We start from the raw sequence: 17,287 nt of genomic DNA on the forward strand, positions 1-17,287 counted from the left end.
GGCTAGTGTTTACATACCCTTAGTCTCTGCACTGTTTTGCTTTTTAAAAATTAGAGATTTTAGGCTGTTTAGGTCCAGGTTGTGTGTGTTTTAATAAAGACTTAATGTGTTGGGAAAATGCACTTAACATTTCCATGGCCTATCATTTGTGACCATGTTAAAGCACATCTTAAGAAAAAGATATCATGGACAGGCAACTACACCATATTTACAAGACTGGATTGGATCAGGGTATTGCTGTGAGATGGAGTGCCAACAGAAGTTTAGTACTACATTACTTATTCCTGGTAAGACCCAGGAGACTATGTTGATTGTATTGTACACTTTTCAGGGATAACTCTCAGTTGATACTGCATGTAAGAGGAGTATTAGAATGTGAGGACTGAATATTTTCCCCATTAATTGGGCAAATGCAGTTCAGACTTTATCTTCCAAGGTATTGTGCACTTCAAGTTGTGGGCCACTTTTTTAAAAATTATATTATTAAATAAGCACTCAGTACCCAGCAGCTCCCACTGGGGACAAATGGGAGTGAATGATCACTTGGAGGAGGGAAAAAAAAAAAAGTTACCAGAAGGGCAATCTAGAAACTACTGCCCTAGGATAGTTAAGCTTTCATAAAAGCAGCTTATTTGGAGTGTTACAAGCCACCAGCAATCCACTCTTTAAATAAAATTGCTTTTAAAGTACTAGAATTGCACTAGTCCTTAAGTAAAGGACTGGTTTTAGCATCCCAGGTTATTCTTTGTGTTTTGGACAAGTCAAGTTCAAACAAACAAACATTCTAAGAATTATGCCAGTTTCACCACTAATAAAAGCACTAGGTGTTTTGCAATATTATTGATGCCATGAAAGTTCACTATACCTAAGCAAGAAAAAAGTTTTACCCCACCCTCAAACATATGCAAGTAGCTGTTCCTTGGTAATGACCTCCACTGTTTTGTTATCTGTAACCCTTCACCAAAAGGAGGATGCATTTGCCCTGCAGTCTAACTGCAGCAAAGATTTTGGTTCAGTGAAATTCAGGAATTTACCTGAGTTAGTGAGGAACAAGGGGATCAAACATGTCACTTGGGAGTTAGATATCAGTAGTCTTGTCTTCACCAATTTTCCAGTTGAAGCCTAGTTAAATTTACAATTCTATAGTTTGACATGGAAAGATGTGCCACTTCTCTCAAATTCCACATCTGAAGACTGTTCATTTGAATAGACCATCTAGTCAGTAAAATGAAGTGTCACAAGTGTGCCTATGAGCCCTGACATTTTTTGTTTGAAGGATGCAAACTGCAGGCCTATGCCCAAATTCTGTACTTTGAAGTTTCGCTGCCTCAATCAAAGCTCATTATGGCAGCCTGAAGCAGGGGGACAGTTATATACCTTTTGAATGTTTTAGGGACTTCCAGATGATGGTACTCCTAGAAAGCCAGTGTTCCACTACAGGGTTCCATTGGCATTGTTTTGTGGGGCCAGTATAAGTGGTTTAAAAATCCACCAAGACCACTTCGTGTTAAGTTTCCAGATCACGGAGCCCAGTTCAGTTGTGCTAAACTCCAGAAACAGTTTTTAGAAAAACTGGGACTCCCTCCCATTCTCTGTAGTACGTAATTTGCTTTTATTCACCACTGCCTTAGATTCATAACTACTAAACTGATGAATCTACAGACACTTGCTCCTCCCTCCCCATGTTAGCATTCCTCAGAATGAGGCTGTACTAGATTTTCTTGACCTCAGGAGACATGTACGACAGCTGAACCTTGTCCATTTACTAGCAGAGACGGTAAGACTTAATTTAAGGTTCCAACTAGAAGATGGTACAGTGTTGGTGTTGGAGTACCAAATTGTCAGGGACACCTAGTCCATGACTATGTGCCCTGAACAAGATCCATACAAGTAGTTATTCTGTGTATAAACCCACCACCATTTGAGTTTTATTGCAGCTGGTACTTTATGAAATAGGACTAAGATAAAGGGATAGCAGAATTGTTTAGACAGCTCCTCTAGATGTAAATATTAATGGTAAGATTTAGATTTTAGTGTTACCTTTGAACCAGTTTAACTAATTTTTATATCCACTTTGGAAGTTATTTTGTAGACTCATTTAAGCATTGTGAAACACTACTAGTGAATTGTTTACTTTTTAGAAAGGGTGTATTGTGTAAACAGATGTCAAACCTTTACCCTTCACTCTCTTGGTCAAAGATCAAGATTTTGTAACCAGCCATCTGAACAGGATGAATTACTCTGCTGAATCCCCAACTCCCCACCCCTCTAGGGCACTTCACTGTACAACTATGGGTATAGAGGAGATACTGGGTGGAAACAGTAAAATAGGGGAAGACTTCAGTGCTTACCTCCAGTTCTCTCAGGCTGAGAATTTCAACCCCACGCTTCTTCCCACGTTCTACAAGATCACTATCAAAGGATTCCATGATAACAATGGTGTTGAGGACTGGAGTTTCTCCCCTTTCCACATTATCCAGCAGAAGCTTGGCTTTGTCAGATTTGTCACAGAAAACCAGTGCTACATCAGCTGAATTAGGAGAAGAGTGCTATTAGTAAAGTTTGACTTATTTAATTATTAGACCTGATCCAGACAGGTTTGTATCAGAGGGTTATTTTGAATAAGGCAACAACCATTTTTACCAGTCAGCCTGTCATCTGATATTTAGCTGCTGAAAGAGTCATACCTTTGTTCACAATATAACTGATTGCATCAGCTCCCAGCGTATCATAAAGTGGCACCACCACCATGGAGTAGGTGTAACACCCCTGCTCAATGAGAACCCACTGTAGAAAGAAAAGCACAAGTCAACAGGAGTTTACTAGTCCAAACAGCAGGGTGCTAAGACTCCTGAACGGAGGGAACCTGATGTTAGCATACAAAAAGAAATCTTCAGTTTGGAGATTTGATCAACAGGAGTTACTTGTTCTTTTAACAGTCATTTGTTTACCCAGGAGGGCATAGTATAGGCTGGGGGTGGCCAACCTGTGGCTCTAGAGCCACATGAAGATGATCTTCAGAAGTTAATACGTGGTTCCTTGTATAGGCACCGACTCTGGGGCTGGAGCTACAGGCGCCAACCTTCCAATGTGCTGGGGGTTGCTCACTGCTCAACCCCTGGCTCTGCCACAGGCCCTGCCCCCACTTCACCCCTTCCCACGCCCTCCCCTGAGCCTGCCATGCCCTAGTTCCTCCCCCTTTCCCCCCTCCCAGAGCCTCCTGCAAGCCACAAAACAGCTGATCGGGAGGTGAGGGGAGGCGCTGATGGGCAGGGCTGCCGGTGGGTGGGAGATGCTGGGAGTGGACTGAGGGGGCGCTGCTGATGTATTACTGTGGCTCTTTGGCAATGTACATTGGTAAATTCTGGCTCCTTCTCAGGCTCAGGTAACCACCCCGGTATAGGTGGTTAGTTTTCCAAAGGTACCAACAAGCAAGCTGGCCTACCAGTAGTTCTCAGTTATATGGTAACAGATGCTAGTTCTGGACAAAAACCTACACACCCACCCAAGAAACAAAAAAGAGAAACAAAAACCTAAGTCCTTTTCTACTAGCTAGCTTCTCCTACATACACCCATTCTATTCTGGTCTCCCTCCAGTTTCTTCCTTTTGATTCTACCTGTCCATGGGAGTGTGGACACAAGATTTCTACTCATTCAGTGCTTTTATTAGATTAACTTCAATCCCTGACACAGCACCCCTCTGTATAAGCCATCATTGAAGTGCTTCAAGTGTCAATGCTAGTCACTCAGTGCAGTCGGATAGTGGCCAGGTGTGCAGGAGCCTCGAATACATTTGTCAAATTGATGCAAGCCAGTCTATAGACAGTTGTCTGAAGTGTACCACCAATAACCCAAATGCCATATGGTCACCTTTCCCTCTTGAAAAGGTGGGGTCTACTACTTTGGAGATGGAGATCTCACACACACCCACCCCCTTTCTATAAGTCAAGTCCAAATGGGCAGAAAATCCCTAGTTAGTAAGGAGCCATTGTGGAATATATGCAGAGCTGGATATATGCCCTTTGGTTGGTGAGGAGCTCTCCACTGGTACTCAGACAGTTGCTGTTGAAATGGGAAGAGTTTACTGGATAATTAGTTACATATCCCAGCAAGCACAATAGCTATTACAAATTTATGCCAAGTAATTTAGGCAGATAAGTTCCTAAAGCATCCTTATATGAGGCAGTCATGCATTCAGAGGATTTCTATAAAAACAGGACAGTGAAAGTTGTTCACTAAAGAGAACCAGTTATATGCAATACCCATGTAACTATGCCAAATTCTAGGATTTGAGACTACCATGAGATAAAAGTCTCCCTGGCTTTTCTGTGTGCCTAGAAACAGACAACTCAAGTCTTCCTTACTTTGAGTTTGTCACAAATTCTACAATATTGTAGGACTGAGAATTTTTTAAGATCTGTAATGTTCACCAATTCCAGTTAGTGGTGAAAGCAGCAGGCATCTTTAAAATCTATCTGAAAATGGATCATTAATCCCAAAGGGCTCTCTAAACTTTTACTCAAGCAAAAAAATTGGAAAAAACCTCAGTGTTTTCAGAGGAAATTAGCCAGTTACTTCATTGACCGAACAAGTGGTACCAAGTTTGTGTAACATTAAATTGGTTAATCCCCTAACATTTTGTTCTGCATTAACTATGCTACCAAGGTTGCTAAATCTCAGGCCTCTTATGTTTGTTCACCTGATCCAGGAAAACTTCAAGTTTCCTATACTAATGGTACCACATATTTCCAGGCTGAACCAGACACAAGCCATGAGATTTTTTTTTTTTTGGAGTGCATTTGATAAGTAAATTGCATCATCTTTCCATGCTCATGTTCCAGAAGTGTGCTTTTTGTAAAGTTCAGTATAATGACTCGACAGTTGACCCCAAGTTGCTCACAGTAGAGACAGCGTTCAGGCCTGCCTGCTAGATTGGCTTGTAACACTATCAAGCCATCTTGATAACAGCACCTAAATATTTTTGGACTGAGCCTTACAACTTCTTTTATACCCACTGTTTAAACTTTTCTGAAAGTAGCCTCCATTTTAGTTGCTATGTTACCAGGTGCCTGTTACGGTGGATTTCAAGGTGTTATTGCACCAAATACTCCTGCACTAGAAGAATTCAAGCACCTTTGTGTTACAGAGATAATGGTGGAGAGTTTCCCCATCACACTCTGGAGTTACAGATGGATCTTCAGCTATAACCTTGAGTCCTGACACCAGTTCTTTGCTCTGAACAGGAGGAGGAGGATAGCTTGTACAGGCATGTAGACAAAATAAAGTGTTATTATTTCAAAAGATTTCAAATTGGTAAGCTTTAAATTTCTATAAAGAGATAATTTTATATTCAGAAAAAACTGAATATAAAGTTGCAAAATAGGGAGATTATAGTAGTTTGCAAGCATAAAAACCATCTGTCTGAGATAGCAGAAGCAGTAGAAATGAAATCTATAAACTCATTTACTGGCAATACACTCAGTTTGAGCAAGGGTTTTTCCTGGGGTTTTCCTTCTAGTTATTTATTAGCGATTTTATATTTAGTATTCCCATAAACTGGTAATGTTTTGAGGACATTTGACTCAAAGGCCATGCCAGCTTCCTAAAAATTGGATGAGGGGAGGTTTCACAGAAGTGTGATATGGAAGATACCAATATTTAAAATCGCTGGCATAAGTGAACCTTTTCCATCTAACTGATGACCTAATTTAAAAACAAGTCACATACACCCATCCTTCAGGGACCAAAGTTACATGGCTCCAGGGTAGGCCTTTTATCTGATTTGTCCAAAGACATCGGGAGGTACTAAAAGGCAGAGAAGTGTAATTTATATCCCATAAAAGACAAGGGTAAGGCTCAGAAGCCTTTGGCTGGTGCAGCCATCTTCATTTACTGCTCCTATACCCCGGCTAGCTAAAGGCTAGCTTCGGTACATCTATACTGCAAACAGCTGTAGCTCAAGTAGACATACATTGACTAATCCCCTTGAGGAGAGGAAGTTATGCTGCAAGGGTACTCCAGTTTTTGGCCATTCACCACCTATACTCAAGGAAGGTCTGCTAGTGAGAAGCACTATATCAAGAGACCATCACTCTGGCTCCTTCTCTCCTATTCCATCGCCTACTCTAGCAGGATCCAGAAGACTAGAGCCAATGAGTTTGTGGAAACCTATCATTTTAAACATCTTATGATTTTTCCTATTAAAACTTGTTTTATTAGGTGGGAGATGTCCTAGCCTCTTTTCTCCTTAGTCTTAGGGGGTGAAATTGTGGCTGTGTGGACATCCATAAAGTCTGTAGGAAAGTACTGGAGACTGTGGGGAGGGGAAGAGAGAGAAGAGGGGGGAAAGCCTTCCCCAAGTTTTAAACAGCCTTAAATATGGTCTCAAAAGACACTAGAAGTGTTTCATGTTTAGAAGTCTTGAGACCGTCATTCCATATCTGCCAGTTGAACATACTATCCTTTGGAAAAGGACGGTGGGCTCACTTCCAGCTCACTTAAAAGGTAAGGTCCAAGACACTGCATTTAATAGAATGGAGCAGATTCTACACAGAAGTGGCAGGCATTTGGTAAGGTTGTAGTCCATGGTATTGCAGCATGAGTCATAGCATTTAGCGTTTGCCTATGAGAGGTTAGCAGCTCTGGGGAATTGCTAAAAATCAGTTTCAAGACACTAGCAAGCACAAGTATGGCTTATAGTTTTATATACACACACACCATACTAAACAGATTTCTAAGCATTTTAAATATTAATCCACACTCAAAATGAGATACCCAGTTTTAGAGGGCAACAAACTAGCAAACTGTGGACATGAGGGATAAGTCTCCTCTCTGAAGTCCAGAGTGTTTAGTGGAAAAGGGTGAGGTGAGTTAGGTCCGCTGGGATTCCCTACATCTTTTGTAATTACCCCTTCCTTCTAGATGTGGCTCTGGTAAGAGTCTGTGCCAATGGGTCTGTCACAAGGAAGCAATAACTACTATACACTAGATGCCAAGCTTGGTTTCCTAGTTACAGCTGCCACATGTAGAATTGTAGGCCTCCATGATAGCACCCCTCTACCCCCAATGCATTTCTCTTACTAGGAGACTGGTACACTATCCAATAGTTTCAGAACGTGAATGGGTCAGTTTCTTTTAAGTTTAACTTAGCATGTTCCTCAGTTAGTTACCTCTAGTCTGTTTTGTGCAAAGATTCCTATGTACTGGTCTGGAGCTGGCTTGTAGCCTCTGTGGAGTAGTGCTGAACCCACATACTCTGCTCTCTCTGAGACCTAAAACAGAAAGCCAACTAAGGTTAACAGAAAACTCCTCAGCAAACCACATCTCAATCTGTTGATCTTACACGGGGTATCGAGATTTAAAGTGTAGGCAGGAGAGAGTCTAGTAGGCCTTATTTTTGGCTGTTTCCATGACTTAGATGAGAGGCATTACAATAGCCATCAGTCAACCTACTCCAGTTTAACAGTAGAGCACAGCACAGTGGTTAACAGTTAATCACTTCAGGACACTATTCTTGAGGGCTCTCAGGTGGATATGACTGAAGCTGGACTCTGCACATCTGCAGTCCACCCAAGGGATGCAATACTGGAATGATTTCAACATCTAAGTTCTGCTTGATTCAGTCATGGAGAGTGCATGTCATCCATCTAGTTCACTATTCAGATAAGCACTGAATGATACAAATCTTTCTCCAGTACTTGAAACTGGGTTCCCCCGGATAGCTGTTCCTTAAACCAGTTTTTCTGAGTTTTGTTCTAGTATCATGCCTACAGCCAAATCTCCACTGATTGGTCTAAAGTTGGACTCACCATCCTGGCCCTTTAATCTAGATTCAGAATGCTACACAAGGATGTATACACCATGTGACTAAGTAAAGCACATGTGATAAAGAGCCACCATCCTATAATGTGAAGATGTCCATTAAAGGAAGGACTTTGATGGGCTCATCTTTCCTGAAGGAGACCCTGCTTCCTCCAACTGAAAATTCTAGCATCTAGGAAGATTTTAGGGAGTGTAGCAATACACTCTAGGAAAGCCTTATCACAAGTTTGGAGCCCAATAAAAGCATCAACTGGAGAGACAAGGAACCTCTCATAGTTCTAAACCTTAAGATGATGCAACGAGTTTTAGACTATATATATTAAAGCTTTTAGAACAGCAGTTTTAAAACTATAATGTTAGGGCCAGTCCACAGCTTTTGACATCTTTAGCAGTTATGTCAATAAGCATATCACTTCTTCCTATCTGCTACTTGCATTCTGTACATTCCCCCAACAATACTACACATCTGTTTTTTTGGAGAGTCTCACAGTAGTTTTAAAGTTTAAATCCAGGGTTTTCCCAGTGTGGCGTTAATCAAGTGTTTGCAACTGCTAGTTCTAAACCAGCAGGCTGCTTGCAGTCTAATCAAGACACAGCTGTAGCCCATGTGACATTCTCAGGGCCATACAGGTAGTATATATATTTTGTGTGGGCCACATCCACACAGAGCTGCATATGTGGCCCACAATGGTAAATCGGTTGAGAACCACTGAGCTAGATGGACTGGTAAAAAGGGTGTCTACGCAGCATCTGGAAAATGCTTCCTTTTGAATAGGTCAGGGCTATGGAATAGAGCTCTCAGGAACAGTCTTGAAGTGATTAACTTAAGATCGGATCTGAAGGGTTGTGCAGTGATTTGAGGTACCCCCAATAGTATCTGGGACTGTTCATACTCAGATTTATAGTTCTAAAATGCACAGGCTCCTGTGAAATGCTTTTCACTCCATTTCCCTTTTTATATTAGCTCTTGTCCCTAGAGTGCAGTGTCTTATTAGAATGACATTGTTAGAAATTATCTACTCGCAATATTTTTTGTGGGGTCACAGCAGCATGAATTTCAGATACTACTTGAAACAGCTGCAGAGTTACAAGATTTCTTACATCATTGGTATTATACTAATGGTCATACCAGGGGGGAACCCAACTTGTTTAAAGATAGAAAACTAGAATGGCTGCTTACCTCTTTATAAGAGATCCATTCATATGGCTGATTTGGTTTTCTAACACCCAAACAGGGACCGTTATCTTTGGAAAAGGAAAAAAAATCATGTAACAGTTATTCCAGTTTTGTTCAGGCTAGAACTCTGTGTTCTCCCTTTCAATTATTTGATACCTTAGCTGTTCAGTTCAGCTAGTTGCCTGTCAGGATTAGCCTTTAAGAGACTATCGGCCTCTGGTCTAGATCCCAATGGACATCTATAGAAGCCAAACCCACATTTGTTCCTGTTTGGTCAGTGTAGACTGAACAGAGCGTGCTCTAGGGTGGACTTTTCTTGCACAGCCCTGCTTCACATCAGATCACCAGTCTGTTTCGCTTTCCCAAGTTCTGAAACACTACCTTTGACCTCCTAATATGCTAGAGCATTATTTGTCTACTGAACAACAGGATAACATCTTATCCCGCAGCCTCACTTGTCTCAAACCCTACAAGTTAGCTCTTGACAGCAAAGAGACTACTTTTTATAAACTTACTTGACACCTCCAAACCTCTTTGAAAGATTTCATAGACTGTTCTCACATCATCATAGTAATATGTCAACAGCTCATCACTATTAAGCAGGGATGATCTTCGAGCATGCTCACCACCCTAAAAAAGAAGTATATATGTTTATAGCTAGGAAGATTAATGACATATTGGAAGACAGGAATGACAACATGAAGACATTGGTGGCTAGTCTAAGATCGAAAATGTTTCAAAAGGGATGAGCAAGTTATGAAATCTAGAAAGATCTTCTCATGAGTCCCATCATTAAAAGTAACAGCAAGAATGAGGTACCATAGGTGCACGAAGGGGCAGAATTTGGCCATGGCACTCTTGTTCTCTAAGAGCCCAGTATTTAAAAAATAAATAAATAAAACCCCCCCACACACTAAGTAAAGTGCACCATTTAGAAAAGCTAGCTCCTTCTAGCTTCCTCACCTCTGGACACACTTGAGGAAAGAGTCAATGCACTTAAAGTTTGAGATCTTGTTTGCTTTTGTAAGCAAGCTTGCATTCATCTATTTTATAACACTGTTTAACAAGTCAACTCTTGAGAGAAGTTTTATTTTAAGAGATCCTCAGTAGTACCTCACTGAAGTCCATATTAGGTTACAAGAACCACCTAACCAGAACAGGAAGTAAGCTTTGAGCACAAGGTACAAGTTATTTAACCCTATTCCAGCATCCATAAGTTTGATTTTTACACTCCCTTTTTAAGGCACTCAGAACCAGTTGTCTGATCTAGTTTTTATAGGCCACTAAGAACATATCTTGGAATTTAGGAAGCCTCCTTTTTTCAAATATGCTAGTGTCTGCTGAGAGGAGAAGCTAGCAATTAACTTGAGAGTTCAAGTTCATAGCTTATTCTCTAGATTCATTCTACCACTTAAAAAAATCCTACAGTACTTTTATTGATTGAGAATGCCTATTTAAGAAATTCAAGTTCTACATATGAGAATTATGCATGTTGCTCTCACCATCAGTGCAACTCATCTCTATCTGAAAGACCCCAACTACCAAGTTGTTCACTGAACTAGACTGTCTTTAGTGTTTTAAAACTGCGGGTCACAACCCAGTACTGGGTCATGGAATATAAGGCACTGGGTTGTGGAGGCTCTGGTCAGCACTGTCTACCAGACCATTAAAAGTCCTTTTGGTGGTGCTGCCCGGCTAAAGCAGACTAGTCCCTACCTGTTCTGACACTCTGCTGCACCCCAGAAATGGCCAGCACCAGGTCCAGCTCCTAGGTGAGGGGCCATGGGGCTCCATGTGCTGCCCCTGTCCCAAGCACGGACTCCATACTCCCGTTAGCCAGGTCCCAACCAATGAGAGCTGGGAGAGGGTGGTGCCTGTGGGAGAGCCATGTGGAGCTGCTCGCGCACCTCTGCCTAGGAGGCAGACCTGCTGTTGGCTGCTTCCAGGGCCCCAACCCCATGCCCCAATCCTCTGCCCCAGCCCTGAGCCCCCCCCATAGTAGACCCCCTCCTGTACCCCAAACCTCTCATCCCCAGCCCCACCCCAGAGCCTGCACCCTCAGCCCAGAGCCCTGACCCACTCCTGCACCCCAATCCCCTTCCCCAGCCTGAGCCCCCCCAAACCCAGAGCCCCCTCTTGCACTCCAAACCCCTCACCCCTGCAGCCCAACCCTCTGCCCTGGACCCCTCCCACACCCCAAACCCCTCATCCCCAGCTCTGCTGAGTTGCGGGCATCAATTTTCTTCAACTGGGTGGCCAGAAAAAAAAGTCTGAAAGCCTCTGATCTACTTAGATCAGCACAGGATTTCAAGTAAGCTCTTAAATAGTAGCAGTGTTCAGAGCTGACACCTAGGCTTTATTGCCTAGCCAAATTTTGGCCTAGTTGAATCAGTGCCTGTGTGGTATACATTGCATTTGGACTTCTACACATGGAATTGTTCACGTATTAGTCTAGGCTTTTCCTCAAGGTCTATGGTATTCTCAACTGAGCACTAGGAGACAGTCAATTACCTAATTATGTACACTTTGGCAGTTCAAGGAAGAGGAAAATACAATTTATTAGATATACTAGCAATTCATCAGGGAGAGTTAATGGCAGAACAAGTTACACTGGTTTAAGTCAAACTCTGTATGTTTACTGTACAGTTTCAGTGACACTCCTTCACTGTTAGACTGAAAACAAGTTTCTGAAGAATAAAGTCTCTTCACTTGACTTGCCCCTTCCAGACACTTAGTATTCCTATAGTACCTAAGTTCAGAAGCATACTGGCATACTTAAGCCCTTTACTTATGCCACAAGAAGTACACATCACTAAGATTTCCTTTCCTCTGTACAAGCATAAGAAGGCGGCTCACTGTACTGTATTCCATTTCAAATGGAGTGCTGTGTACTTGAGACTCTTATTCATGTTCACTGAAAACCTTAAAGCTTTTTCTTTTCAGCTATTTCACAGTTTCTAGTTTTAGGAATTGAATAGCTTATGCAATAGGCTTCAGACACAGAAAATGGAACTCATGAATTTGTGCACACTCCTATTCCAAACACAAGAGCCAAATTTGTTTTCATGGGACCCAGTAGAAAGTCCTGTGTTACCTAATCAGTCTGCTACAGGTTATTTGTGGAACATGACCTGAACTAAGTTGAACTGGAAGCTAAGCTAGAGTTCTAAAGGTTATATTACTGAAGTTGATTTAGGCACAGATCTCTATTTCGTCTTAAATCTTGTCTACACAGGCAGTTTGCAGCAAGCTGGGGTGTGAATCTACCTCACACTCTAGCCAGCCATGGACTGCCTGTGTGTACCCTGCTGACGTGTAGTTCATTGGAAGTAGCTCAAACTTTAGCCATGGACTGCCTAGAGTAGATCAAAGTTTGAGCTACTCCCAATGAACTACACGTCAGCAGGGTACACATAGGCTGTCCACAGCTGGCTAGTGTGTGGTGTAGATTCACATCCCAGCTTGCTGGGAGCTAGCTGTATGTAGACAAGCCTTCAGATTAAGTGTAGCAATTTCTTACAGCAAATACAAGATGGGGAGATAAAAATCCTGCAGAATGGCCAACTCCACTCAGTGTTTGAGAAGGACTCACCATAGTGACATGCAGTGGAAGTTTTAAGGCCTGAAAATGTTGTGTCGTGAAGTCAAAGCATTGGCTTCTATTCTGCTTAAAAACACAGGCATTTAGAATACCGACTCACAGGTGAAGTGGTACTACATGGCCCCTGGATATGTGTGCCCTTACTGAATACCTACAGGAGCCACGCATACTTTTGATCTATGGATCAAAACTCAGATTTGTCATTTGACACAGCAAGAGAGATGCTCCCACTTAAAATCACTGGTTTATTTCCTGTTGACTAGGGTTGTATTTAAGATTAGCGTGGTCACCATGAAACAAGATTGTATCTACACCAAGAGATGCTTGAGTCTGCATCCTCAAGAGCCAAGGAACTGTTCACCTTCAGTTTGCTTAAGAGGGAAGCACACTGGCAGGTGATTCTCAGCAGCAGTAGTGATTTCAACTGCCCAGAATGTACTTGTTAAGTAAATTTCAAACTAGGTGTATAACTTGACGACTATTCATAGATAGGCATGTTAACAGCTCAGTTCTGAGCACACACCACCCTTCGAGACCCTTAAAGTTAGTCATCCACATTTAAAAATGTTTGCCCTAAAGTCCTTCAAGGTGGGACACCTTTCATCTGATTTCTGCCCCCCCAATCCTCCACCTGATCAGAAAAATAGGACCGCCTGCAGGTCAGAAATCCCTCTAGTATTGCAGTTTATTGGCAATAAGCTATCTGTGTATCTCTTCACTGATGAAGAACAACCCCCATCCCCTGCAACAGAGCCTCTTGGCTGCAGCTACATCCTTGAAAAACCATTAGGGCAAGTGGCAATCCTTGCAATGCACCTAGCAACCATGAAGGGGTCTTCCAGAAATATAGCCCACTGAGCTCTCAAATGTTGCATGCATGATATGGGCCATACAACAACTGGAAGAGTTAGACATCTGTAGAGACACTAAAGGTCACTAGCATGCCCTAATGTTTATCTGGATTTATAAAAAGTGCTAGAGAAGGCACCTGTCCATATATTCTGAATTAGGCCCTTGACATAACTTACATACATTCGAAGTGCAGCAATTTGAGAATTTACCACAAACAGTTTGAGGCCTGGAGAGAAAGCCACAAAATAGCATAATGTGCATTGTCATTTTGAAGATATTCCTTTCCTTCCCTGTCCTGTTTTTGTGCATTCAGATTTTAATGTGGAGTTCTACACAAAAAGAAAAGGAGTACTTGTGGCACCTTAGAGACTAACCAATTTATTTGAGCATAAGCTTTCGGATGCATACTGTGCATACATCGGATGCATACTGTGGAATGAAGTGAGCTGTAGCTCACGAAAGCTTATGCTCAAATAAATTGGTTAGTCTCTCAGGTGCCACAAGTACTCCTTTTCTTTTTGCAAATACAGACTAACATGGCTGTTACTCTGAGTTCTACACAGTTACTTGGGCAAGGCGTGTGGCTATCAAGCTAACAGCTATTATTGTTCAGACATCCTTCAATATGGGTAACAGGTCATGTAGCTAGAATGATACAGGTTTGACTAGGCAGTTTCAAGTGTGCCTGCACATACATGCAGTTAGGGACGTGGTTATCACTGGATAATGCTCCTGAGACAAGTTACAGCCAGGATAGCACAGTATCATTCTAGCTACATGCCTTTGGAATTTTACAAAAAGCTTTATGTTCAGCTATACATAAAGTGTGACTTAAATAAGATTTCTGGATTGCAAATAGGATCAGAGTGTCAGGGACAAGCTTTTACAATAATGCCTATATGATTGCTGGGGGCGTAGCTGGAAATGAGTGATAGCAATGATATCTTTCTAAAGTAAAACCAGCCATCAGAGGGTCAGTGTCCTTCCTTAAAAACGCAGAGCACAATGTGAGTAGTTGGCTCTAGCACTTAGAATTTGGCAACTTCACCACTCAAACTACTTGTGAATAGTTATTGTAATACCTGTAATACACCAACTGTTCTTTAGAGGCAGAATATCTGTGCAAGAAATGCACGTAAACTCCTGATTTTCAGGCTAGACTGGATAAGATTAGTTTAGTCTGGGTTATTTTTAGAAGTCAGGATTTAGGTTAAGTGAAGTTAAGGCGATTACTGTGCTATGTATGTGATCATTTGGGTTAAAAAAAAACAACCACTGAAAGTTTGATAACTCTAGAGTAGAGGTTACTATTAATGTACAAGTTTTAAAATATGCATTCTAGAACTTCACCTCACTAATCCAGAAACCAAGTGGTCCACAGAACTGTTAACTCTGTCTCTTTCTCAGCTGAGATTTAGAAATACTGTAATGAGATTTCATGTTACTATTACTAGAATGCTAGTTTCACAAACTTTACTACAGAATACTTGGAATTGACTTCTAAGACATAGTTCCCTATCATTGTCATTTACTTTCATACAACAGTCTAGTCTTGTGGTACTGTGGTAAGGTCTTTTGGATAAAATTAAGAATATTGACTTGTACAGTTTACTTGGCAATTCACAAGTTCTGTAGGTTTCCAATGAGTCCTCCAAAATGAAATTTCTTCAACCACTACTGTAATTTGTTAGATTAATTTTTACTGAGTCATTCCAGTGCAGTGTTACCTTATTTGTAATCCAGCAAGTCTGGCATTAGGCAGTACAATACAGATCTCAGTTGTTCCTATACTGGGGTTGTTTAAAGGGTTATAATATTTTGGACTCATGATTCCAACTATAGAATCCATTTGAGATGGGAGCCAATTTAGATTATGCTTGAGAAGCAATAAGTTGCTCAGAGACTGCATTTTATGTACTTGTCTATGGTCTAGGACTGGATGGGCAAACTTTTTGGCCTGAGGGCCACATCGGGGTTCCAAAACTGTATGGAGGGCCAGGTAGGGAAGGCTGTGCCCCTGCCCCCTCCCACTTCCCACCCCCTGACTGGCCCCCCGTCCCCTGATTGCCCCAACTTCTATCCACACCCCAGCCTCCTGACAGGCCCACTGGGACTCCCACGCCTATCCATCCCCACCATTCCCTACCCCGACAGCTCCCTCCCCAAACCTCCATCCCATCTAACCGCCCCCTGTCCCCTGCCCGCCCCCCCAGGAACCCCTGCCCCTTATCCAACCCCCCCACCACTTCCTGCCCCCTTACCATGCCACCCAGAGCAGCATGTTTGCAGTCATGCCACCCAGCTGGAGCCAGCCATGCTGCCACACTGCTGGGCAGGAGCTCGCAGCCCTGCTGCCCAGAGCACTGGTGGCACAGCGAGCTGAGGCTGTGGGGGAAGGGGGACAGTGGGGGAGGGGCCAGGGGCTAGCCTCCCCAGCCGGGAGCTCAAGGAACCAGTGACAATTCAGATCCCTAAAGGGCGAGAGCTTTCTAGTTTTATAAGCTCTCACTGCCAGTCCTGTAACTTGGAGACATTAGCTCTTTGCTCAGCTACCAGAACAGCCTGTTGCATGCCACTGCTCTACACCAGTGGTACATGTACCCCTGTGGGTATGCAGAGGTCTTCCAGGAGGTACCTCAACTCATCTAGATACTAGTTTTAGAACAGGCTACATAAAATGCACTAGTGAAGTCAGTACAAACTAAAACTTCATACAATGACTTTATACTGCTCTATATACTATACACTGAAATGTAAGTACAGTATTTATATTCCAATTAATTATATGGTACAAGTGAGACAGTAAGCAATTTCAGTAATATGTGCTGACACTTTTGTCTTTTTAGGTCTGATTTTGTAAGTGGTCTTTAAGTGAGGTGAAACTTGAGGTACACAAAACAAATCAGACTCCTGAAAGGGGTACAGTAGTTTGGAAAGGTTGAATGCCACTGCTCTACACCACTTCTTCCAGCTCCACTTTTAGAGCTCTGTCAATCATGACAGATACCACTAACTAGTGCTGAAAGCCATCTGAAAGCAGCTGGTGGGATTTTGCCGCTTGTGACAAATTGTTTCACCACTAAGTTAAACTGTGTAATTACTTCACTGAAAAAAAGTACATTAATACTCCTGCTTTGACTACTACTCCCAGTATAGGAGTACATACTACTAGTTTCATACCAGTACAATGGGTACATTACAGATACCTATCAGTAGAAAATGGTTCTTGTTTTCAATTCATGCTATTGAAGCTTCTCTTGAACATAAAGACTTGTTTTGTTACTTTTACTGGGCCATTGTAGTTCCTTTTGAATGGAGAAGCCAGCAAACAAAATCCAAGAGTATGATTTTTTTAAAAAATCACACCCAGGAATACTGCAGACAAGATGTCCATCTTTCAGGAGGATTGTATGGCTGGAGTCTGCTTTCTTACAATTCTTAAGTTTTAGCAACTTTACACATTAGTTTGTGTTAGTTTAGTTATTGGTTCTGCTCTTACTTCAGTTTTATGAAGCTTAAGACAAGTTACTAAGTTAAAGGTAACTTGTATTAACAGGATTCCACATTAGTATTCCTAGATCAACTTCAGTAGTACATAATGACTAGTTATGGACAGATAGAAGTCCAGTTAGAATAGGAGGCTTCACATTTGCTGTTAACATATTTTGAGTGCTTTTACAGTCCAACAGTATTGACTGTCTTGGCTATCAAGGGAAGTTGAAACTCAGACTCTTTTCACTATTCTGGCAGTTGAATCCCAGGTTTTTCTATAAGAGACAAGGAAGGAGGAACCACCACCAGTGTATCCCTACAGCTCACCAGAAACCTCCCCCCAA

The 17,287-nt window shown here is 42.0% G+C and overlaps 1 protein-coding gene across 3 annotated transcripts in view; it reads right to left on the reverse strand.

The window, feature by feature from the left end:
- The window catches only part of ACSL1 (acyl-CoA synthetase long chain family member 1), a 65,437-nt gene that overhangs the window by 31,396 nt on the left and 16,754 nt on the right, over window positions 1-17,287 (reverse strand). For all 3 annotated transcript variants that reach the window (XM_073341795.2, XM_073341796.2, XM_073341798.2), the window contains exons 3-7: window positions 9,514-9,628; window positions 9,002-9,066; window positions 7,170-7,271; window positions 2,688-2,787; window positions 2,352-2,530 (exon numbers count right to left, since the gene is read on the reverse strand). In XM_073341795.2, coding sequence (XP_073197896.2) covers window positions 2,352-2,530; window positions 2,688-2,787; window positions 7,170-7,271; window positions 9,002-9,066; window positions 9,514-9,628 — 561 coding nt within the window. The remainder of the gene's footprint in view (window positions 1-2,351; window positions 2,531-2,687; window positions 2,788-7,169; window positions 7,272-9,001; window positions 9,067-9,513; window positions 9,629-17,287) is intronic.

Source organism: Lepidochelys kempii, chromosome 4, assembly GCF_965140285.1.
Source record: "Lepidochelys kempii isolate rLepKem1 chromosome 4, rLepKem1.hap1, whole genome shotgun sequence".
In the NCBI taxonomy this organism is placed as follows: Eukaryota; Metazoa; Chordata; order Testudines; family Cheloniidae; genus Lepidochelys; species Lepidochelys kempii.